This window comes from Triturus cristatus, chromosome 2_1 (genome assembly GCF_964204655.1).
Source record: "Triturus cristatus chromosome 2_1, aTriCri1.1, whole genome shotgun sequence".
Lineage (NCBI taxonomy): Eukaryota > Metazoa > Chordata > Amphibia > Caudata > Salamandridae > Triturus > Triturus cristatus.
Genome location: NC_140581.1, coordinates 191858961 through 191885057, shown reverse-complemented (window position 1 = coordinate 191885057; position 26097 = coordinate 191858961). Strand labels below are relative to the sequence as shown.

Genomic DNA, 26097 nt, shown 5'->3' with positions numbered 1-26097 from the left:
TTAGCTGATGGCATCTTGTTTGCTCCTCAGCTTGTCTTTGATCCACTTGCAATAAACCCACCCAATTGCATGGATTTATCTGCCTCACCACTGTGTAGGGGCCCCCATTCTGAATAGGTTAAACCCCATCCGCCTCCCCCTCTCCCTCACCACGCCCATGTCGCACCACCCGCCTCCCTACAGTGTTCACGTTTCCTGCTCTGCCGCTGGCAGCTGTCCCCCTTTTCTCCCCCTTTTCCCCTCTCTTTCTGTCTCCGTCTTACTCCACCTCACTTACTGAAAACCATGACTTCAACAAACTGCTCTTACCCTCGCTTTCCTCTCCTTCCCTTTATTTGTTCCCTTGTGAAATGGATCCAAAAAAAAAGAAACACTTTGGCTGCAAATGTCGTCTTTTGCTGACATTTTTTAATTCCAAAGTACAGCCTCGGGATGGAGAGAAAAAAGGTTCAAAATACGAGAAAAAAAACGGAATAAAGCAAGACAGAAAGGTTGCAAAGTGGCCAGATTAGTTTTTATTCACAACCACTCATTAGCGCCACTTCATAGAGTTTGCCAGTGAAGCGCTCCTTTCATTTTCTCATCTTTTTTTGACTAAACTTGTTTTCCCCGGGTGGGGAAGTGCACCATTTCTGGAGGTACTGCAATACTTGGTTGATGCGTAGAGTGGAAAACGTTTAATTTGATCATTATCAGCTGTTTTCCTTATTTTAGTTGATAAAATATGTACCAAGGCTCTGTGTTCAGGGATGTTGTCAAACCATACTGCTTACGTTTTGTAAGGATATAAGCCATGGACATTGAAACAGGTCCCTTCTAGGCCCTGTAGTTATGCCCTTACTTTTTCAGGCAAAAACACTCATTGATTTCTGAATAATAAGTACAAAAGTGTTAAGGTAACCATGTTGTTCCTACTTACATTTCACAGGCTTTACTTAAGCTTGTATTCCCTATGGGTGTTTGCTTTTTCCAGGATGTTGTTACTTTTTTTTCAGCCAGCATAGCATATTACTTTTGTCTCCCCTCCCTCATAACCTAGTTCCCATTTTCTGGTTCTCCAGTGCTGCGAGGTCATATGAGTGGCAATAGCGCTAGGCAGATTTCATCACTCCACAGCATACAAAAATAAAATGTAAAAACCATTGTCATTGTCAACGCATTGAGCTCTAACTTTCACATATGCGAGACCAGTTGCATTGCAAATGCTTGTTTTAATAAGGTTGTTCAGTTATACATAATATCATCTTAATTATAGATAAGGTAACACAAATGCTTATAACACTTTTTTATTATAACTTTGCAACATATTGCACAGCAGGCACACTGCTCTACAACATAGCTTAAACACATTAACAATGCCAATAGCTCTGGCTAAATACTAAGGTCCCAAAGGCGAGACCTATTGGCTATGCAAAGCTTGTTTTAGTATCTAGATAATCACCCACACTCAACTCATACACCCAGCAACGTGTTTTAGTGGAAGTCCAAACTGCTCTTTGAAGTATGATGATTTGTTTGTTGTTGGTGTTTCTAGCTCTATTTAACTCTTCCCTTTCATCCCTTCGATTATTTGCGATGAAAACACAAAATTGAGTTTTGTCACGTTCAATTATCTAAATTGTAATATCAAATGCAAATATGTATTTGTTTCAGTGGTCTCAAAAATAGTTGTTCCATAATTTTGACTTCATACCGCATTTTCTGTTTCATTGCTGCCCGCATGTCTCACTACTATCGTCGAAGACAAGCATTTGTTCCCTGACACATGTTTACCTGTCTAGAAATAAGCATTTGCTATTTGAGGTGTTCCTGAGGGATGCTGTCTTGCAAAGAGTGCCTTCAACATCTTAGAAATTTCTGTCAAGGAATATTAGCAAGATTCCTGGTGCCACAATACATTCTCCCATTATAGGAAAAGGAAGTAGGAATGGGAGCAGGAAGTAGGAATGGAGCAGAAAGTAGGGATTTGAGCTTGGTTTGGCCTGAGCTTTCATTGCTCTTTTTATTTGCACCTACCAGTATTTCAAAGGAACGCATTAGGATGACGAGAAGCAGTATGTATAGAACCTCAAACCATTATGTACCAGTCACCCAGATGTATCTCATAACTAGAACAGTCGAGACATTTCCTCAAGCACACCAGATGACATAAGTAATAAAGCAGGAGGAATTGTTTGAAGCAGATATCTTCCCTCCCTGCCACACTGCAGCCCCCCTGCCCTATTTAGAGGTAGGGGAAACACTGGGTAACCATCAGCTGAGCCTCAGCTGGCACCGCCGACAGTAACTTCTTACCTAGTCCGTTCTCCATAAAATCACTGGATTTGAGCAATGGTCACATAGTGAGGCTGGATGAGGGTGAGGAGCACACAGAAGTGCTACAGGGCTGGTGTAGGATACACTGAGGGATTGGTGGGGGGAGGGGTTCTGTGGCACTCAAAAGGGCCAGCAGTGGTGGGGTATGGCGCTCCACAGGAACTACATGGGGAGACAGGAACACACATATGAGTTGCAGCAGGCATGAACACAAAGAAAGGATGCAGGAGCAAGGAACACACACATATGGTGCCCTCGGGTTAGGGTGGGCGCAGAGGCACTTGCAAGCGAAAGGCAACATCCTGGGCAGCACAAGGTCAGAACACATGTAGGGGCTGCAGAACATGGGTGGGGCACACAAGAGGTCTGTAGAAAGGCAGGGGGCAAAAAGGCCCAACAGGATTGGGGGCACAGGAGTGGAAAGAGGGACCAGGCACACATAAGGGCATCGGGGATTGAAGGCACAAAGAGGGAATTCATAGTAGGCAGGGCATCCAGAATGACACACTGATCATTATATGCCGACACAGACACCAACCATCATATGACAACACATTGACCATCATACGTCCACACACCCAACATTATTCCCCCAAACACCCTCATACTATATGCCATCTTTCATACATCCACACAGCCAACATCATACACCATCATATCCACGATACTACAACAATACTCTGCAACAATACCTCAGTAGGCTTCCCCGCCCCTACCCCCACTGCCTAGCCTCTCCTAGCTCAAGGGAAGTTTTTCAGAAGCTCACGTTGGCCATGTATGCCCCTGGCCCCTCCTACACTTGGTACGGGTCCTACGTCCTCTTCTGTCTGCATGACACTGCCTTGGCACCGGTGATTTTGTTTCGTGCTTGCTCCTTAACAGACACATGAAGCTATCGCCATGAGGAAGGCAGTGGGGACTTTAACTAGTCTGCTTCATCCAGAGCAGCTGAGATCCTCCATGCCTACCTAGATTGTGATGGAAAAGCAGCTTCAGATGATCTATTTCCTTTTAACAAAGCTCTAATGAACAAGTGTGAGAGTTTGGGAAGAAGCCACAGACTGAACTTGCAGTTTCAAGATGTACCTCAAAAAAGTATAGATCAGCTCCACTGGACCCACTCAACTTCCCAACTCTCTCGATTCCCGACTGCGGTGTCCTTCAAGCCCCATCGTGCAATTTGTGGCAGACCATGATACCGCCAACTCCCATGGATAGGAAGTGCAAACCTCTGAACTTTGCTATTGTGGTCTGTCAGTGCCACTTGTCACATGTCAATGTACTCTGATGGCCCACGGGAAGTAGTGGTCTTGCAGCCCCCGGTCTGTCAGAACGTAATGAGGATATACTTTATGGACTTTCTCTAGGCTGGCATGGTTGCCATGGTCTTAAGTGTGGTTCTTTGTTGCCATGCACATCCTTGGCACACCTTTCGATACCCAGTGCCTCTAGGAGAGTTTCTTGGAGTAGAACACAACTCAAGAGCCTAGCCTTAGCCTCCAGTGCTGTGTGATGTCATCATCTTCTCGGGATGTGTAAGGGTATGGGCATCAACTCCCAGGAAATAGCAGCAGCATTAGTAAATGTCTCAGCAGCAGTTTCATTCATACTGAGGCAAAGGCAGACAGACACCCAAAACCATTCTGCGGCTTCCAGGGACCACAAGATTGCAGACGGGAGATGGTGTTGGCTTTTCTTCATCAGTTGCAGGAGATACTATTTAGGTAATTCTCTGTCGTTTTTGAAGAGACCACAAACTCTCATTCACACCCAACGATGGTTTGTGCCACCAGAACATCTGTTTAGAGGAACAATTCCCCATTTGTGAATGATGTATCTCTACAACCCTTGCAGGACTCACTCCAGACAGCTAACAATCTGCGCCCTAGCACCCACAAGAGAGATCTTGCAATATTGTGTTTTTGGAAGTAGGGGTAAACCCTGAGGGTCCTCACAACCCATTAAGAGGAGAAGCAAATTGAAATCCTGAAAAACATATTTTGCCTGAAGAAGCAGGAAGGAATGCGTATGAAACTGCTTTGTGACCCGTATTGAGGATGGCGATGGATGCAGAAATTGGTCTTTCAGCAGATCATCGACGGGAAAGAAGCTGAGGCTGGCTCCTCCATTGATGAAGATCCTATCGTCACAGAGCGGTGGTCGCCATTCCATCTCTCTTTCAGAATCTAAGCCTGCATGCTTGAGAGGCTGGGGCTTTCCTCTTTAAATATTTCTGAGATCCTTCTGGAAGATAGACTGTCGCCCACTTTAGTGTTTACTTAGTTAGGTGGGCAGCCTTTGCCTAGTGAAGCCTAAATCATTGTTTCTGTAGCGTAAGAATATCTGGTTGTTCTTATTTTTTTCTGTATCTACTTGCCATGGTTGGCCAAGCTGCCACTTGTGTTTTGAAAGGTCAGCAGGATAGATTTTCTCCGACTCCTGTCCGCACCCCTTCTTGAAATCTGAATCCATTGTCTACATTCTTGGCGATCTCCTCTTTGAAGCACATGCACTACTGTCCTCGTAAATTTCTCCCCTTGTAGACTACAGGGCATATTTACAAACCCCTTGCACCACCAGAGCGTCACTTTTTTTAACGCTCCGGTGGTGCTGTGTGCTGGCCCATATTTACAAGGCCACGTAAAGCCACTTTGCGTGGCTTTACACAGCCTTGTAAATATGGCCCTCTTTTTTTGCTGTGGATGTCCCTACGCAACACCCATGGCTTTTTGACACTGCACCAGATTTACAAGGATTCGTAAATCTGAGGCAGACCCAAAAACAAACCCTTTTCCACGGGAGGCGTTATAGTGGCGCAATGAGGAGAAATACTTTATTTTCTACTCATTTTTTGCTCTTTCTATGTGTGCTGCAAATAAAGGAGCAAAACACCATTAATGATTGTTTTTGTGCACAGCTGCTGTTTGTGCGCTGGGGCAGGGGAGAGAACAGGGGTGCGCCGCACTCTTGTAAATACAGCGTATCCCTGCGTTTTTTAAATGGCGCAGCTCGAGGCAGCAAAATTGCTTGCAGCGTCATGCTGTGCCATTTCATTGTAAATATGACCCCGTATTTCTAGTGGAAATACCGTCTCCATACGAGCGAGTGAAAGAAATGCAGACCCTTTCAACTTTCACTTTATAGTGTTGAGCAAAATTGCCAGACCTATTTTTGCCTGAGGGTGGCAGCAGAGTTTCACATGTATCAAGTGATCCATAACTGGTGTTTCATCTTATATGCTCAAGAGGAAAAGAGCTTTCAAAAGCACTACTGACGTTTTGATTTCACCCTAATATTTTTGCCTCTGAGCTAGATTTTGATTGGGCAGACGTTGTTTGCTTCCAGTGAAAAAAACAGTGCTTGTATTACACTTTGTGCCTTGTGGGAAAGCTTGGGCTCAGCAGGACCGAGGTGGTTATAGTGACAAGCTATTGATCAAGGCTACAAGCCTGATCTGTTTATTATGAAAGGTTACGAGCTAGGCAGTAGGCCTGACATATTTATTGTGAAAAGCATATGTAAAAGCACACAGGCCATCAAGGGTGGATTGTCATCACACCCTGTGTTAAAGATCTTATGCAGGTATGTTGACACAAGTAATGTCACAGATTACCCTAGATAGTTACACCCATTGACAAACACTAAGGTTAGAAGTTTTGCACTTTGAGATTCCTTATTATACCATTTAAGGAAGGTTTTATATTGTTTGCCAGCTACAATTTTGTACATATTTGTAATGTTATAATTATTGTATATTGTTTAGCCAGCTATGATTTTGGATATATTTGTAATTTTATGATTATTGTATATTGTTTAGCCAGCTAGAATTTTATACATATTTGTAATCTTATGATCATTGAGAGAGGGACCTTGGTGGGCAGAAAATGTGTGCTTCCACCAAAGTTAGTGTTTGTATTGCACTTTTTGACTAGTGGAGAAGCTTTAGCTCAACACAGCAGTTAGTTACAGTGACATGCTATTGTTCAAGGCCTTTGGCTTGACCTGTTTATTATGAAACGTTTTTGTGTGAAAATCTTATGTCATAGGAAGTAAGCCTTTAAGGATGGATTCATTTTACGTTGTGTCAATACTGGTAGACAGACATTTTGCTACATGGAATTTCACGGATTACTGTAGTAACAAAGGATTTTGGTGGTGGTTACTTGCTTAGACAAACTCTATAAGGTAAAAGATTATATTCTGATAATCCTTGCTATAGTTTCTTGGGCTTGACTGGTGCAGTTGTTTGCCAGACCCTTGTCATAAAAAACACTTACAAATCCACATACCGAAAGGGTCTTTTGGTCATTCTCATCTGTCTGCTCAAGTGTCATTCACATTCTGCTTCTTCTCATGACCGAATACTGCATGGGGCAATTGGTTAGCCCATTTCTGCCATTGTCTTTGTTGCCCTGTGAGTAAGGACATTTTGCCTGATCACATATGCATGCACACACTTCTTAAATGAGTGTGCTTCAGTGTGTGGACTAGTGGCCAGTTTGTTAGTTTTCCATTTTCCTTTTATGAGTCCTCTTTCATTTATTCCCTTCTTTTTTGTGAGCGTCCTGCAGTTGCTTCAAAAGTCCTACCGGCCCACTTGTTTGCGGATCGTTTCCTCTGCAGTGTTTGCTGCACCCCGTGGGACCACTGACTGCTCTTAAAAAACGTTTTCGCTACCATTCACAAAGGGGGGGACCTCTTCCCGTTTGCGAATGGCTCACCACCTACTTGAAGTAGATGGAAAACTGCTATTGTTTTGCGACCTCATTCCTGCCACAAAACAATCGTGCATTCTCCTGCGACTTGCTATTAGCAAGGGACATCCTTGACACACCCCTTCCTAATAGCGACTTGCAAACCCTATTTTGCGAGTTGATAATAGGTTTCTGACTTGCAAAATAGGGTTGGGACATGGCAAAAGCCGTTTTACAGGTAGCAAATAGCCCGAATCTCTGTTTGCGACCGCTAAAATCGCTCATACATGTGCACAGGCCCGGACTGGCCGTAGCGGGCACCGGGCAATCCCCCGGTGCGCCGCATGGGTGGGGCCGGTTTTGGGCCCCTGGGGGCCGTTTTTGTTACAGGGCCGTTTTTGCAGCATAGCTGCAAAATCGGCCCTGTAACAAAATCGGCCGACAACCGGACCTGGCAAAGAGCTCGGCGGCACCCCCAAGCCCCGGGGGGCCGGACGAGCACTTTGCCAGGGCCGGTTTTGGTTCCCAGTCCGGCCCTGCATGTGCACCATTGTCTCTAAACGTGGTAACTAGGTTTGAACTTTAAAAGAAGTATGCACTATGTACAAGGTTAGTAATATGTGTAATTATATTTATTGTATTAAAAGTATATGCCCGTCAAGTTTAGTTGGCAACATGTTTTATTTTTTTCTACTTTTTCTTTATTTTACTTAAGCTTGTGAAAGCCTGTGTTTTCCATACTATTGCGGATAGGAAAGCGGATGAAAAACGGGTCAGTGCATGGATAAACAGAAGTATGAGGGACTGAGTGAAAGCATGATGACATAACGATGGCCTAAACCCATAAGTAATGGTAGATGCATTTTCAGTTAGAAGTCAGACCTATTGGCTTGTTTCCTCCCGGGGAGAGATTTAGGAGAAAATGACATACTATTTCATAAACTCATATGTCCAATATACAGTGTGCCAGGTAGGCGGGGATCTCTGCGCCTTCAGTGGAGCTGCAGGTGTGCTGGCTCCATTGAAGTCACTGCTGAGTGGGTGCCATGTTTGTTGAGCTTACTTGGAAACGTTTTTTTGTTTTCAAGTAACAAAGATCCAAAGAAGGAGTTTATTTCCGTAAAACAACAAAGCAAAGACCCTGGTGCACAGGGAGCTTCCGTCCTGCACATTGGGGTCATTGTGAGTGTACCTTACCTGGGATTGTCATGCCTAGCATGGTGGTCACAGGAAGAAAAAACAAGTGATGGTCGCCCGTCCCGAATAGGATGGGGTGACCATCACTGTGACCTGGTGGATGGGATATCAGGTCAAAGGTTTACATCGGCGGACCCAGTTTAAATGTTCTGACAGTGCTTCCCCCACCTCTAAAGAGACCTTGGCAACCTCCAGTTTAGAAGGGTGGGCGCACCAGAGATTTATGCCAGTGGTCCAGGTCAACTAAGCTGTAAATGAGGCTTCCTGATGGTCAAAAAGAAATCAAGGTTTTTTTCTAATGGTGTGTGTACTGACTAAGAGTATGTCTTCGATTTTAGGGTAATTGTTTTTGTAATGTTTTTCTCGCCCCAGAGAACAGTGTGAGGAGCTACGCTCCCTACTGTCCCAGAATCATGAACGTCAAGTGTGTACAGAGAGATTGGTGCAATTGAGTATCAAGGAACAACTGCAAAAGCAACAGAAGGAAGAAGATGACCTCTATGCCCAGCTCTGGGAAAAAGACCGTCTACTGAAGGAAGAACGAGCAGAGAGAGATGCTCAAAGTCAGAAGGAGCGGGACCGAGGCATGCTTGATGTACTGCACCTCCAGATGGCAGCTACAGAGGCCCAGAAGATGGAGGAAAAGAGACTCAAGGAAGAGGAAGGGCGAATAATGGTAATACGAGTTTCTTTTACTGTAATAATGAGATAAGCAGTTATGAAGACTATGTCAGCTGAAATGCATGGTTTCAAGGTACACTGCTAAAGGAAATGTCATCCCAAAATAGGCAGTTTTAGTAGTTCTCTTTGTGTAATTTGTTGGGCAGTAAAACTGCAGACCAGTATATTTTATTTATTCAGGCATTTACCAACAGATAATTTACCAGCCTAAAGGTATGGGTGGGAACTAGTGGTTAAAGTGCACAACTCTTTGGAGAGGTGTGGCTCACTGGTTAGAGGCGGCAGACCCGTAAGCAGAGGACAGCCTGGGACCAGGGTTCGATTCCCGACGCGGCTGGGTCGTGGACCAGGGTCAGCGGGCTCGATAATTCTCGCCTCGGTGCCTACTCCAGTCAGGGACCACACTCGGCAACTCTGGGCATTAGCTTGCCTCAACTTCACAACGGCCCCCCCAGACCGCCGGGGATGCTTGGTCGCACCTTAGAGATACCCATTAGGGACCATCTCTCAGGGTGAGCCAGGACGGGTTCCCCAGTGGTCGAAGCGCGGAGATACTCCTCCGGGAGTCGATTCTAGCGCTATATAAACCCACAATTAAATTAAATTAAATTAAATTTGTGGGCTACAAGCATTCTGAATATTATTACATTAACTAACCTTCTATTGTTTGCGAGATTTGCAAAATACACCTAGATATCCTTTACCTTGTTTCCTTTTTGCACCGGCCTCCTTCAATGTCACATGTTTTGTAGCTACCCCAGCTCCTCTTTGGAGTGCCTACAGCTTACTATAGCTTCAATATCTCAGGCAGTTCTCAAAGTGAAATGATCTTTTTACCCCTGTGCTAGCAGGGGGTTTCTTGTCTTCCAGTTTTCCCTTCATTCTTTTTGTATCCCCTTTCCATAGCCTCCTACCTTTTTTAAAAAAAGGTTATCAATACTTTATTTAGGCACTTAATGACATCAAAGTATGTACAAAATAAACATTTATAAAAAATGTATACAGTACGATAAAAAGGACGGAAAAAAACACTTCATGAGTAAGGTAGACCGTTCATAAGAGGGTTGACCAATAGATAGGGCATGCCATAAAAGCAATTGCGGCTGATTGGGAATGGTGGTGTGGGGGAGGGAAGGGGTTAGAAAAAAAAAACTACCTGATAGCCAGCTGCTGCCTCTCCTCCTCCGACGCAGGAACAGGAAGCACCCAGCCTCCCAGAGTTCCCTGACCAATTACAGCGCTGCTAAGGCAGCATTTTGATTGGTCTAAGCACTGTGGTTCAGCGCTCAGACGGGGACTGGGAGACTGGGGATGTTCTCCACCCAGGCTGTAATGCAGCCTGGGTGGATAACAGGCCTCCCTGACCAATTACAGCACTGCTAAGGCAGCATTGTGATTGGTTTGATTACTGTGGTTCGGCGCTCAGATGGGGACTGGGAGACTGGGCATGTTCTCCCCCCCAGGCTGTAATGCAGCCTGGGTGGATAACATGCAAAGTGTGCATGACGATTTGGCCGACCCAAGACTGCTGGCCAAACAGTCAAGCCCACTAAAATGTAGCAGGAACAACTCGTCCTCCCTCTCCCAGACAAGCCCAGCCGGCACCAACCTGGCTGGTTTCAAGAAGAAAATGATAATGTAACACTTTTAAGGTTGTGTTATCATTTTCGTTTTCTTTTTGTACATAGTGGAGCGATGCTCCTCTGCCATTTGCGGAGGAGCCGCCCCTGCATAAAAGTGCAAACGGGTAAAGGACTAGTTCTCAACAAGGCTACGAATGTTACGGCAAATACATGCTGGATTGCCTTGTTGCATGTGTATTAGTTATTGTTCCGCTTGGATATGTGGGGAAATGTGGTTCGAGGTCCGGGTTGCACTTCAATTGCAAGCATTAAGTTTGACCCGGGGGGGGCAAGTTCGAAGGATTGGTTAGTGAAGTGCTGCCTATGTTAACTTGTAGTCAGATTTCCATCGAAAAGTGTGGTAAGAGTTCCTATGATTGATGAATAATAAAAATGAGGTTTGTTAAAAAGAGCCTAATGTTTGGGCTTGGATGTGCTAAAATCAAAAGTGTCTTTGTGCTGGGGGCTAAGAAGTGCCCAGTTTTTGCTACCACAGTGTTACGAGAGTCTGGTAACATTGCCTATACTGGACAACCGGTGGAGGCAAGGTAAGACAGGAAAGCAGGATGATTGGGGGTCACAGGGGGTGATAAGCTGGCCAAACTCGCATTGCAACCTATTTGGGTGCCCTATCAGTGGAAGAGGAGTGTGACGACTTGCACACGCAACCTTGTAAAGGGTGTTTGATGGCAGAGACGCATACCATATTTACCATCATATGAGCCTAATGTGGTTGGGAGAGTGTGGTGTGAAGGTCAAAGGTGCTTCTCTGATGTAGTCTAAAAGCCCCGGGTGATTGCTACCTTTTCTTCAACTGGATCTTCAAATCCTGTTTCTTTTTTTCAACTTTAAATGTCTTGCCCACCCATCCAATTATCCTTTTTTGGCTATGTTTCCTTTGCAATGTCTCTACCGACCAATTTGTTTTAAGGCCGGACGGGTTGATCCACTAAATAGTAAAACCAATGCAATTTTCATGATGCCCACAGTAAAAATCTATGGAAAAATAAACACAATGAATTCAATGGATAATATATCGATATTCTTGGGAATTATGAAGACGTGGCAGATTTGATATTATGTAGTATGCTGACAAGAGCTTATAGGGCTCCAGGTCATGTACTGGAGCCAGTGGAGTAGCATGCATGCTGCCTGAAGTCCCAACCCGCCATTACAATCCTACACCACCCTGAAACAGAGAAGGCAATCTGACCCCTTGAACCAGCCATCTACAATGCAGTACTGCTGCGAAATAAGCTGACAGCCCAGCTGCCCCTGTAAAACAGCATTAAACTGATAAAAAGTGTGAGCATTCATGCTCTCGGCACAAATAAAATGGAGGTCAGGAGACACTAATGTTAGTGGAGGGCACAGGGATAAGGAGAAAGGAAATCAGTGCCATATTGGGACTTTCCCATATCTGAGGAGGGTAGTGGGGAAGGCCAGAGCATTAAGACAGCAGGCGCAGCTATTGCTAACTGTACAGTAATAAAGACCGGGTGGAGGAGCGAGGTTGGCTGCTGTAAAGTCTGGAAAAGACTAGTAGCTCAGCCCCACTGGAGGTAAGAACAGGAGACATCTCACCGACACCATCATTGGTGTGCCTGGCTGAAGAGCATAGTTGGCCAGTGTGAGTGATACCTGAAGGGTACATCAATGCCTAGGATAATATGGATGTTCACACATCATTTTGGCATTGAACAGGGGCAGAAGCTGCATACTAATGGAGCACTATAACCAGGGCGACTGGATTTACGTGATTCTGTGGCTGCTGCAGTTTCCGCTTAATTATTTGTTGCATTTGCCCATCATCTGCTGCATAATCTGCAGATTTTAACAAAAATAAATGTATTTCCAGCTGAAACGGATCAAAAGTTAGTAAAACATGGCAACACATGTTCCTGCACAGTGAAAGGCCCTACGCAAAGATTGACTGGTCATCTTTCTGTTGCTTATTGCTTCATTTGGGTTTTAAACTGTTACTAATAATGTGAACTCTTTGCCCAGATAGTGTTAACATCTAACAATTACAAGATAATGAAGTAATACTATCACAAAATGTGCCCCATTATGCTGTATATTTTGCTTTTTCTTGTTGCGTAATTTGGTTCTCCCCTGACGCAGTTCCAGGTGCCCTGACTATAGCCCCTTTTCAGCATTAAAACCAAAGGACCCCATGACAGAGGGGCTGAAGGCTGTTGACCTGGCAGCAGTATATGGACCTGCCTGCTCTAGGTGTAGGTAAACCAGCTGCACTGGAGTCCTAAAGAGTGAGTGACAGTGCCTGGCTTGAGTTGGTGCTTTGGGCACTGTTGTTCCAGAAGACATATCCTCACTATTTGGAAAGGGAGCATACCATGACCCTGTGATGGGAAGACACTCCAAAATTAAGATAGAGACAGCATCGTATCAGTGGCTAGTAACTTTTAGGATCACCATGTTCCCCTCTACATCCCTGCAAACAGAACAACAGGAATGGAGAAAATGGACAAACTACACACCTTACAGACAGGCATACTCCAGAGACACCCTTTGAAACCAAAATTGACACTTTGGTGGTGCACTGGGGTTTGATCTGGGGCGATCATAGGAAGATGGCATAAGGAATCAGCGAGATAGAAACCACCTCCAGAAACAGGTGCAAGTCCTAAAATGATGAGAATGTTACCTAGAGAATAGATTATAGAGCAGAAGACTCTAAGGAGTGGGACAGGAGGAATAACGTTCGGGTGGTGACCGTCAGTTGGAACCGAAGGGCTGTCACCATTTTTTGCTTTGGAGAGAGTTCATAGAATACCAACATTGAAGCCCCACCTGTGCCTCCTCCTTGACTAGAAGTGGCAAATCGAGGCCACATACTACAACAGGCACACAGGAAAGGTTACTTCACCATTGAAAACAGCCGTTATGATTTTCCTTGATTTTTTCGGCTACTGTACTGCAAGCGAGGACATGCTTCACTGAAGTGAAGTGGAAAATTTGCGACCTGCTATTCCAAGCTGGATTTAAAGTAATGACAGACAGTGGAACATGCTTATTTTCTGATCTACAGGAGGTTTGGGGCTAGTCTTAGGGACAATCACCTGGAGGAGTCATCCGACTTAAAAGAGACAGATCACAACATAGGAGATTAAGAGACAAAAGAGTCAGACCTAAGCACGTAACTCACAAACAAGTGCAACACAATAGAAACCGGGCAATTGTGACAGCTGCCAACCTCAAAGGATACTTAAAAGCAGCATACCTCATGGAAACAGCAGGAGCAAGAACAAACTCTGACTCAGAACAATCGCAGTGCGTCAAGGAGGAATGGAGGATGGCCAAAGCGATTCCACACATCACCGATGAACTAGTAAGAAGATGATGAGGGGCTATGGTAAGAACCAGACGAGAAACTTGGTGACAAGGTTGCCAGGTGCCTCTCCTGACACTGCTGAACACTGAGTGGTAGGAATCTCTGCTTCTACTTTTGTTGTTTTATTTGGGCTGATTAATTTTTTTCCTTGTATATTTGGGTTGCCTAGCCTAACATTCACAGTTAGTTATTATTATTATATTCTGTTTTGTTAATTTTACACACACCATTTCTGGTGTTCTTTTACTGTGTTTTAACTGTAATTGTTTTGCTCTTTATTGAAATTTATTATTTTCCTAATAGCTGCTTCAACAGCCTCAGAGGACTCTTGGCTCTGCCTTGGTTTAATTGTGCTCAGGCCTTAACAGTCTTTCTTTGCACTCTCCCCACTGGCTTAGCTCTTGTGACCCACTCTCTTGTTTGAGAGGATATATAATGATATATGGTGTATGGACATGCAAAACTGATGGGTAGAAATCTCTGCTCCTCCTTTTGTTTACTTTAATTGGACCATTTCTTATTTTCAATTCAATTCAAGGAATTTATCAAGCCAATAGCTACCCCATGGGTTTCTCAGTTCTGGGACGTCTACCAGGCTTTATACAGTGATCTTAAGTAAACAGATAGGTATTGATATGTTTCCTAAGGCTGAGTAGGCAGTCATTTATCCAAAGAGTCAGGGGTAAGGTATTCCATAGTTTGACAGGTTAAGGGTATGGTAAACAAAAGAACGCCTAGCTATTCCTTGTATATTTGGATTGCCAGGCCACACACACCCTATTGTGTTTTTTACTTTGTTTTAACTGCATTTGTTTCGTTCCTTATTTTAATTTATTATTTTCCCTGTAGCTGTGCAACAGCCTTGGGGAACAGTGAGGTCTGTCTTTGTCTAACTGTGCAGAACTTTGCACAATCTGTCTTCTTTCTCTATTGTGCTGTCCTCATCAGCTCAGCTCTTGGGGTCAACCTCCTACAGACGTCTTGTTTGAGAGCTGTATAATGACATCAGGAGCACAGACGTGCTGCTGCTATGTCGAAGGGGAGCCAGAGGCAAGTCTGTCTTTTCCTCTCTGCTCACCGACTGAACATAGAACAAGGAATTCCATTTATCACCCATACAATGTAATTAGCTTAGCTGCTTTCCCTATGTCCTCTTATTTTTGTATCCCCACAACCTCTCAACACATTTCTCAATCACTCTGGATCACAAAGCCCATAATGCTTCCCACTCCAGAGTGGCACTTCCAACATACTCTTGATCACAGATCCAGAATTTAAAACTTGACCCTTTCTGCGAACACAAAGGCGTGTATTGCCCGACTCATAAGGACCCTTATGCTTCTCACCCCAACATCACTGCTGTTAGGTGTGCCCTCATCAATGTACGCTCCTTAGCAAAACACAGAACAGAGGCTCATCAAACATCATTGTAGATCACAATTTGTATCCTGCTTTAAAAAACATTCTTTTATTGCAGAAATTTGGCAGAAAGATGACTTCACTCCTGAAATATTGATGGTGATCTCCACAGGTTTCGGGATTACCTACCTTGACCGCCGTGTTCAATTGAATAGAGGTCCACCAATGACCTCTGGTCCTTCTTTAACTATATTTGCTTTTATGCTCACTCGATCAATAATTGTTCTGTCAAGGTGCTTCTTATTCATACCCCCTTGGTTCAGCACATAGCATCCTTCCTTTACTATTCAACAATATTTCTGTCTTATGTTAGGAGATTTCAATCTTTATGTTGATAACACCACCGCTATTGCTGTGATCGAGTCAATTCTTACTTGGTGCTTCACCTAACCCCAACTTGTGACTGCCCCAACCCATCTAGCTCGTCACACTTTCGACCTGCCAATTGTTCAATTTTCAATGATTGAGACAACTTCCACTCTTTAGGTTCCCCGGGCAGATTAAAATGCTATCTTATTTAATATTAATATCCCTTACTCCTCTAATAGTTGGCCTACATCTTGCACAAGCATTCCCATTCAGCCCTGGAACAAACTTGATTTTCCTTAGTAGTTTTGCAGGCCACATATCCTACTCCGCTCCCTGATGCCAACATCAGGTGTGAAAATTGGCATTAATGTTGACCAAATCCCACTAAAACAGAAGTTGGGAAACATCTACAACTTTGCTGATAAGACAGTCTCTAAATCAAAACGAACTAAATACAAAAATCATGCTAAGCAAGTGAGAGCCAAATTTTGTCATTGCTGTATAATGTCAGCAAACAATCCCGCCAAAGAGATATTCTCCATCTACAATAGCTTGCTTCATCCAGCAGCTGCCTCCATGGCTGTTACCCACTCCCTAACTCTATGATGTCATCGCTCGTAAACTCTTCCAGGTGAAAGTTAAGCTGATTCTAAAATCCTTCCCTCTCCTCTCAATCAATGGTTCACTAGGACTTCATAGAGGTCAAACTTCCACTAATCCCATCAGTGTTTCATTGAACACATTTTATTGAAGTCATCTAGGCTGACATTCTGTCTAAGGTCAAATCTTTGACCTCTGCTCTCCTGTAGATCCTCATCCGGCTAAGGCTAAAATTGCACAAGATCTAGCTTCAACTATTTGTGCTTGTTTTTTAGGAGATCTGTAATTCCTCTTTATAATCATGACCTTTCCCGGGCTCATGGAAAAAATTGCCTTGATAGTTCCTCTTCTAAAGAAGCCTATGGTGGCCCTTCAGTGATGCCCAACTACCACCCTATTTCACTTCTGCCTCTGATGGCTAGGATGATAGAAAGATTTTATTAAAAAGCAGCATTTTGTTTATTTTGGAGGTTTAATACCGGGAAATTTGATTTCTGTCCCAAACTCAGCATAGAAATTGTGTTTGTTTCTATCACAAATGATATCAATATGATTTTGGACTCTGGCAGGATCCCTCATCCTTTTAAACTTGTCGGCTGTATTTGACACAGTTTCCCTTGACATCCTCATGGACAGACTCAGGGATATTGGTGTCCGTGGCACGACTTTTCTAAAGGAACGTATGAAAACCGTTTTGCTTGCTCTGTTCCGCCCAGACTTCAATATTTACAATTTCAGGGTCCCTCGGGGATTAACACCTTAGCTCCACTCTGTTCAATATGTATATTACCCCTATAGCAGACCTTTTCACTTCTTCGGTCTCAGCTTCCATGCTTACTCTTTCTTCTTCATTCTTTAATAAGGCAATTGTCCCCTCATTTTCTGACAATCAATTCATGAACATTTATTTGTCTATCAGGTGTAGAATTCTTGCTGCCCGTACACGACTGTGTCTAACACTGAGACCTTTAATGATGCCACTAGATCCAGAAAGCAAAAAAAAAATATTAGAAATATCAATGAAAGTGTATTTTTTAGTGTTTCTTGGCTCTGCCTAATGGATGAATGGTGAGAAGTCGAGGCTAAACCCACTTGCTGGGTTTTACTGCCTATAACAATGTCAGTGACGGAAAGCCATATGATGAAAAAAATTATTCTTTGCCACCACAAGTAGGCCAGTCACCTAGGGTTAAGTTACTTAGGGTCTGGGTGAAAGTACTATTGTCCGAGACTGTCATATGTTGATTTTTTTATCTAGGCACCTCCCCTATTCTGAATCTGGCCTATCGCTCTCCTCAGCACCCCACAGTCATTGCAGCCTAATTTGATTATTTTCTCGAAATAATGGAGAAAGAACTTAAAATAAAACCCCATGGGAAATTAAATGGAACCAAATTAAAAATATTTAAAATTGTTAAAAAAATTTAAAAATATAATTTAATGTTCAAAACATATAGAAAAACAAGACATATTTATACTTTAAATATAAAATGTGTTTCCAACCTTTTTCTAATGTAAATATTAAATTATAATTAAATTACTTTAAATAATTCTATAAATCACTTTTAGTAATTATTAATGCATATTATCAATACTTTAGGAGGGAATGTATTTAAACTTCAGCAAACTAAATGTGATATTAACTTAATTAAAGATTTATTGCAAAATTAAGTTAATATTGCTGTGGTATTCTTTTGCTTTAGTTCTAGATTTAAAACAAATATATCAAATTAAGTTACAATAATATATAACACAAAAATATTTTTACCGACTTTTTCCAAGTTAGTCAAGTTTATTAGGTTTTCTTTCCCATACTGAGATATCTGCCCCGACTGTGGGGCCTTTGTATGGTAAAGTGTGGAGAAAAGTAAACAAGTTTATTTAACTTAAAACAAATAGTACAAATATTTGTATTTTAAATATTATTGTAAATTAATTTCATATATTTATTTTACATGTAGAACAAACAAGAAAAATGCTACAGCACTTATAACATGATTGTTAATTAAATATTTAATGAATTTGAATATAGTTAGCTAAATTCAATCATTGTGCTGATATTTACATTGGAAAATAAATTTGCACCTAAAGTAAAAAATGATCTTTTTACTTTGCATTAATAATTATTATAAGTGAGGTATATAATTAATTTAAAGTAATTTAATTGTAATTTGATTTAAAAAGTTACATTCATATTTACAAAAAGGTGTTAAAATATGTTTAAATAACTAATGTTTTATTTTGAAAATATTTTTAACATACAAATATATTTATTTATATTTTTAACAATTTTTAATCAATTTCACATTATTTCTTTTGGGGTTTTATTTTAAGTCCCTGTCTCTATTAAGTTCTATGAGAGGGTGTTACAGTACCAGTGCTGGGCAATTTGTAGTGCTGGACTAACTTCAGCTCTAACCTGGAGTAATTAACTACTGTTTTTGGCCTCTTTTTGGGGTAGTAATTTTTGAAGTTCAGTTTGTGAGTAGGAATAGGCGTAGGTTTTTGTGGGTGGGTGCACGTCGCTCCCTAAAGCCCTCCCTAAACCTCTCCTTCCTCCTCCTTAGTCTCTTCCCGTTTAGTCATATGTATTCAAAATTTTACAGCAACTCCCCTTTGTCCCTCCCATATTTACTACTCGAATGTATACTTCTGTGCACTGAGACCCTCCAGTCGGTGCGGAGATCTCTGCACAGAAAAAGATAGGAGAAGCGGGGGCCTAACTCCTGCACGTACGTTTGTGAATAGGAATTCGTAGCAATAGTAGTACAATTGTAGTACTATAAAAGAACCCAGCAGGATCTAATGTAGATGTGTTGTTTGAATTATCATTTTTGCTGTGATTCCGCTACATAATTGTTATTCCCCTTGCCAGGTTTTGCCTATGTTGTGAACAACTTTTGATAAAGTGACTCAAATAAATGTAGCATGGTAAGCCTAAACTGAGTTCATTTTCTTTGTTACCAACAGTTACCACTATCTGGTATACAATTCCTGGCTGACTAGATATACAGTTTAAAACGAAGGGGTGAGGCGCCAGTGATTTCAGAGAAGTGTGCTCTGTATGACATCAAAATTTAATTTATTTAACTGCTATAATACAGTATCTAGTTCTGTGGATAGAAGACAAACATTATTGTTATTCTGAGTAACAAATGCTGGATCTGAGGTGTTCCAGAAGCCTGCAGCATCATATGTGAATGCTAGGGAAAGTTTTGTCATTGACGTTCTAGCTTTATTTTTTAAAACCCTTTTTATGTGTTATGGGGTCTATCCATGGAGAACATCTCATGCCAGAGCTATCCTCACTGGCTGCTTACTAAGTAACTTGACCATATAAGGAAGGTCGCCAAACATCTTTGGAGGTTATTGTATGGAACATGTCTCATTTTTTTAAATTGAAATTATATTAAATAGTAATTTGTGCTGGTGATTGGCCTTACATCTTGTAGGCAGAGCAGAGACGTTTATACAAAATGGAAGAAGAACGTACTCAGAGAGAGAAACTTCAGAAGCAGCAGGCGACCAGAAACATGCTGGAGAGTACGCTGCGCTTGAAGATGAAGCGACTTGCCCGAGAGCAACAGGAAGAACTCACTCTTGACATGAAGATCTTGGAACAGCTACTTCAGGACACAGAGGATGAAACTCTTGGAAGCCAACAAAGAAAAGTAAGCAAATGCCATTTCACACATTTGTCATGTTTTTTTAAAGCAAAAGAGCTGGTGATGTTGCTCAGAGATATGACAGTAGCGTACTGAGCTGTTTATGGAAAAGATTAACATTCGCCTTATCCTTATGATTTCAGTTAAGTTACTTTTTTCTTGAGGTTCTCAAAACTCCCAGAGCACATGCATGGAAAATTTGTGAAAACGGTATATTTACATGGGTGTACTTAGATATCAATCTGCGAAAAATACATGTTTGCCATTAGGTAAAAATACAATACATATTGATTTTTATTTTTTTTGCACCTCTAAAATATACATTCACATGGGGATATCTCTAAAATATATGGGGTGATATTTCATACCCAGTTTGCACATTTACTGTAGGCGGATTTTTGGCACAAAATATAGTCCATAATTTGAGTGTGAAACCCCCTGGGGATATTTGTGACCACCTATCTTGGGACAGAAGGACAATGGTTTAACCAGCTCTAATTCATATTACCCCATCAATTCCAGGCGTAAACCATCCTTTTGTTTTTATTGCAACCATCATCTAATGAAGTCAGAAAACAATAATGACATAGTAGAAATTGTTCACACAATGGCTAGCAGTGTTTCTAATAGTGAGAATTGAAAAATCAAGTGGATAATTTATTAGAATGTATGGGTATATATATATATATATATATATATATATATTACCTACTGGCGGTCGCCAGTAGGTAGTTATAGTTAGGACCACGTTTCCATAGGAAAACCTCAACATTCTATTTTGAATAACTTTGGCGCCGGTCGACGAATCCTCGCGAATTTCTCAAAATAGGTGGGGCGCTACGCTCCGCTCCTACCCTGAAAGTCTCGGGGGGATCCGTCAAGCAGGGGGCTGAGATAAAAGGGGGGTCCCAAAACGCGTTTTTCCCATGCATTTTTCCATAGGACCTTTAGAACGAGCTACAGCCCGAACGGCTGAACAGAATTACTCAAAATTTGGCAGAGAGGTAGTCCCTAGGTTTTGTAGGTTTGGTGTAAATCTGTTCAGTAGATTCTGAGAAAATAGCCTTTAAATCAATATATATATCTGAGCCCGCTTACGGTACGCTTACCGTACGCTTACGGTAAGCGTACGGTGGCGTGCGCGAGCGCGATTCTGATTGGCTCTTAGATCTTAGTAAACATTCGAATCGGCCGAAACCAGGAAGCGGCGGCCGCCATTTTGTGTATTTCACTCTGAAAAAAAAGAGTGAAAACAAGGAAAGGGGGCAATGAGGAGAGTTACAGACCCCCTTACATTTGTGAGGGGGTCAAAGAAGGACTGTAAAGTACAAAGAAAACATTTATTGATTTTAAAAAAAATCACGGGGTACGCGTACGGTAAGCTTACGGTAAGCGTACGGTAGAAAAAAAAAAAAAAAAAAAAAAATTAAAATCAGATTTAAGTGTTTAGATATTAGGGGGCTCTAAAAAGAGCCGTTGTGTTTATGAAATGATTTTTTAGTGGTACCTACAAGTAAGTACCGATGCAGAGTCTAAGGTTCAAGAGGAAGACTCTGTTCCCTTCATCATTGAAGTGCACACCATCTCCTCTATAAATGTCTTGCATGTCATAACGCAAGTTGTTGTGGTAAATGGCACCCATACCATAGTCACGGAGGAAAGCAGAAACAGATTTGTTGACGTGCTTTCTTGCTTTGTCATCGCACCGCGTGCCCACCGTGCGTGCACGGAACGAACTGCGTTAAGTGGGCGCGCACGCCACGAATGGCGTAAAGTAACTTAGCATTTAAAAAAACGTACAAATTCACTGAAAAAACCATAGGTTTCACACACGTTATAGTTAGGAATTAGCATTTAAAAAACCTTGCAAATTCACTGAAAAAACCATAGGTTTCACACATGTTATAGTTAGCGGAAATTTTACTGATAAAAAACCAATGAAATTCCCCCGTTATAGTTAGTGCAGGCAACTATAACTCACGCGACCGCAATCTTCTGCTGATGACATATGTGTCTTTATGAAAAAAAAATATTTGTAATATATGTATAGCTAAAAATGTATGGAAGAAGACATGGGCAAATAAGTGTCTAAATACAGTATTAGCATCAGCAGAGGATTGCGGTCGCGTGAGTTATAGTTGCCTGCACTAACTATAACGGGGGAATTTCATTGGTTTTTTATCAGTAAAATTTCCGCTAACTATAACATGTGTGAAACCTATGGTTTTTTCAGTGAATATATATATATATATATATATATATATATATATATATATTATATAGGCTTTACAAATGTGATTCCAAATAAGGAAGACCGCTATTACTTCATGTCTACAAATGTAATCTGCGCGATCGCTTATCAGCCATCTTTGCTATGTCTACCAAACACATAGTATACATGACACATGACTGATACATGATACCATGCAAATGGCCATTCTCTCTGTTGTAATGTGTTTGAATATTTCTGTTGATAACTCCTGATATCAAATATTTACACATTTATACAGGATAATCAATCTGTGATTCTGACCCTTGTGCGCATACGACTAGGTCAGCGGAGGCCATGGCAAAAACCATGGCTTCGCTCTCCTGTCGAAGGATTGCGCGACTAATTTAAAGATCCCTGCCAGGTAGGAGGTATATTGGTGCTTTCAGCAGGACCACCAGTGTGGTGGCTCCCATAAGACACTGAACTTTCAGAGCGAGTTTCATTTTGTTGCACCCGCTCACAATGTTTTTTTTGCCATAAAGAAACACACTCTCAAAGTGGGTGTTTCTTTCTTAAGAACAACAGCCAAAAATTGTCCTGACGTGCAGGATGTCTTCTTTCATTTTGTGGTTTGATTTCCCTTCCCAGGACCACTATTCCTCACCCTACTTATGTAATTTACCCTAAATAGGCCATAGTGGATGAGACATTAGGTCACAGGGTTCTGACAACGGATCCAGCAGAGACTCAGCTGTCAGAAACCTTGTGGTTCTCCCACCTCTAAATGGGCAGAGGAACTGTTTCTCCAAACTCTAAATGACCTTCATAATACAATCTCTTTTTTTAGGTTTGGCATGTGGATGACCTTGTATTATTGTAAGTGTAGTTATATAGCGCTTACTACCCCTGATGAGGCGTCAAAGTACTTTTTCGGCGAGTAACACGCTACTCCAGAACCCAAAAAAGATTAGTGGGGAATTAGTATAGTGAAATATAAATTAATTTGATCGGTGGACATGTTAGTCTGTTAGTTGGATTGAAAGGACAGTGAAAGGATAGAAGAGGGAAGGTTTTGTATTTATATAGCACTTGCTACCCCTGCTGAGGTGTTGTGGCGTTTTTCGGTGGGTGGCGTGCTACTCCAGAACCAAACAGGATTGCTTCTGGGAGCCACATTAATAAAGAGGTTTGTATATCATGCTGCCTCATTGTCTTGCATTAAAATTGAAATGTCATACCTTTAAGAATATGGTAGATTCCTCCTCCTTCTCAGCCTATCCTCAGTATTTGGCACTGTGGCCCATCAGCTATTGCTTCAAAGCCTAATTGACACTGAAATCCAAGGCTCTATTTGTAATTGAATTAAAACCTGCCTTGGAGAAAGACTTGAAATCATCATGCATGCTCCTCGCTGTTTAACACACTACTATTTACTGGATGGCGAGTTATCCCACACCCCTCAAGAATTGACCCTTAGTTTTTAATTTTTACCTATCCTCATTCACAGAAGGTATCAACACTTTCAAGTTTACTTGATACAATTATGCTGATTTTGTTTTTGTAAATTATTTTTATTGGCATTTTGTTGTATACTGATTACAAACACTGGAAATGATCATTACAAATACACAGTAAAGTTTCTGCATGAAATACAGTGTTGTCATATCAACATCAAGCATTATCATTGGTTGTAATAGTATTAATACATCTGATTCTGAAGAAACCGTGTAGAACAGGTGTGTGATAATAAAGGCCTTTGCCTCTGTAATGTTCTATAGTCACGGTGTTTATCAGTGATACTGATGTAAGAGGACACGACTCAGTGTATCTTAGTGGGGTACATAACACCTCAAAATAGGTAACTGCAACTGGGGTACACTGTATAGGAGAAACTACTATGTATTAGGGGCAGGTGGGCTATTTGGTCAGTTTCCATTCTAGGACTGTATGGATCTGGATTCGGGGTGCGGAGGGGGTGAGTGACTAAATTAGGCACAAGGATTATAATTCATGTTTGGTAGGTGGCCGCGCTCTACAGATTATTGGTCGTCAGGGGGGGGTGCGCTGTGCGCCGTCCAGGCATGCATCCTCACACGTGGCCTGAGATAGGGACAGGATGGTCTGTGTGGGTGATGCATTTGTTGCTTCCTGTTTGAAGGTGTGAAGTAGTGTTGCCCATTGCATAGATATGTGGTGTTTGCCAGTGCCTCGGATTCCTTCAAGCCTTAAAGCCTCCTCTTTTGAGTTTATTAACTGCCCCCCTCCAGGCCATCAGTGGTGGACCGCCGGTGTACTCCAGTCCATTGCTATACTTCTCTTGGCTACTGGAATAGCTAGGGATGCGAATCGCGTCTCCACTTTTTGGTGTTTTCGACGCCTGGCTATGCCCAGCGCACAGGCCTCCCATGTGTTAATATCTGTAAGCCATGTCACCTCGAGCAATGTGGTATGTATCGTGGTCCAATATGTCTGGAGTATCGGACAGTTCCAGAACATATGGAGAAAGGGTGCTCTGGATACCGGGCACCTAGGGCAGGTGAATTGAGCGTTTGGGTAATAGCGTTGTAGCGTTTCGGGTGTCAGATATGCATGGTGCAATATAAAATATTCTTTGTTTTTGAAGCGGTAGTTACGAGACACTTTTTTAGGAAATTCTAGAGCCCGTTCCCATTCTTTATCATGGAGGGGCCTTTGGAACTCCGCCTCCCATTTTTCACGAAATGGGGTGAGGCTGACCGCGCCCAGCAATCGGATCGCCTTATACAGCCATGTCCCTAAGTGTCGCCCGGGGCCCATCTGCAGGATTGCATGCAAGACTGGGTGCGTGGTTGGTTCCGTGTCTATGTGTGCCAGATACGGTGTCAATCTGTGCCTATGTATGAGAAACTGCCCCACTGGGAGGTCCAAATCAGCTGCAAGCTCTGCAAATGTCTGCAGTTGGCTGTTTGCAAACAGAGAGCCTGCTTCTGTGATTGAGTGTTCGGTCCACACGTGCAGAGCGCGAGCTGTATAGTGAGCTCGGCCTCTGGGAAAACCCACCAGGGGCTGCAGGGGAGAGTACATGGCGGCCGCATGCGTCATCCTATGCACGCGCTTCATACATGTGCACGCTACTGTTAATTGGAGTGGGCAGTCCCACATATGTTTAGCTCCTGGCAGCAGCATGCAGTGAATAGTTGGCGCAGAAATTGGTCCCTCATTTGTGTGGGTTTCTCCCAGTGTTCGGCCTGCTGTCCATTGTGACATCCATTGCAGCTGGGCTGCAAGGAAATATGCCTCAAAGGAGGGGGCACCTAGTCCCCCTTGATCCATTGGCAACTATACCTTGGCTAGGGCTATCCACCTCCGTCCCGCCCCCCAGATGAGTACCAAGGAGGATATCTAACTCCTGAAAAAGGACCCGGGGGGGCCACTGGGTGGTTAGTGAAGTAGCAGGCGCGGTGTGTCCATTGGGGCGTTGCCCCCCCCCCCCCCCCGCCTGCGCCCGTGCTCACAGCTCCCTCGGCGTCTCTGAACTTAGTTTACTTAAGTTCAGAGACGCCGAGGGAGAACTGACAATCATGTCAGTCAGCATGACGTCGGACCGCCCACCCCTTCAGAGTCTGAAGGGGGTGGGCGTCCGGCGTCATGTTGACTGACATGATTGTCAGATGGACCAGGGGCAACAGGCAGCAGCATAAGTGCGCATGAGTGGGGACGGAGGGTGAATTTTCGCACCGTGCCCAGTCATGCGCACTTGTGTTTCCACTAGCTTGCGCATGCCCATTAGGAGCCCCTCGGTCTCCTAATGGGCAAGCCGCGGGCGAAGAGTAACTAGTGCCCTAAGCCAATCCTGGCGCTGCAGCAGCGCCAGGATTGGCTGAGGGGTTGCCACTCCAGTGCTGTTCGAAGAGGCGCCATTGCCAACGCGGAGCAGAGGTGGTCAGGTAAGTTTTTTCTTTTTCTAAATTTAACATTTTTATTCTCCCTCGGCCCCAGCCCACACCCCGCACGACCCCCCCACCCCCGCGAGTAGTGCAAACCGCGA

At 42.9% G+C, this 26097-nt stretch overlaps 1 protein-coding gene across 1 annotated transcript in view; it reads left to right on the top strand.

Moving 5' to 3' along the window:
* CFAP53 (cilia and flagella associated protein 53) overlaps positions 1 to 26097 on the top strand; it is a 137016-nt gene that overhangs the window by 44371 nt on the left and 66548 nt on the right. Inside the window, exons 4-5 of the mRNA XM_085629703.1 lie at positions 8580 to 8883; positions 19646 to 19864. Coding sequence (XP_085485829.1) covers positions 8580 to 8883; positions 19646 to 19864 — 523 coding nt within the window. The remainder of the gene's footprint in view (positions 1 to 8579; positions 8884 to 19645; positions 19865 to 26097) is intronic.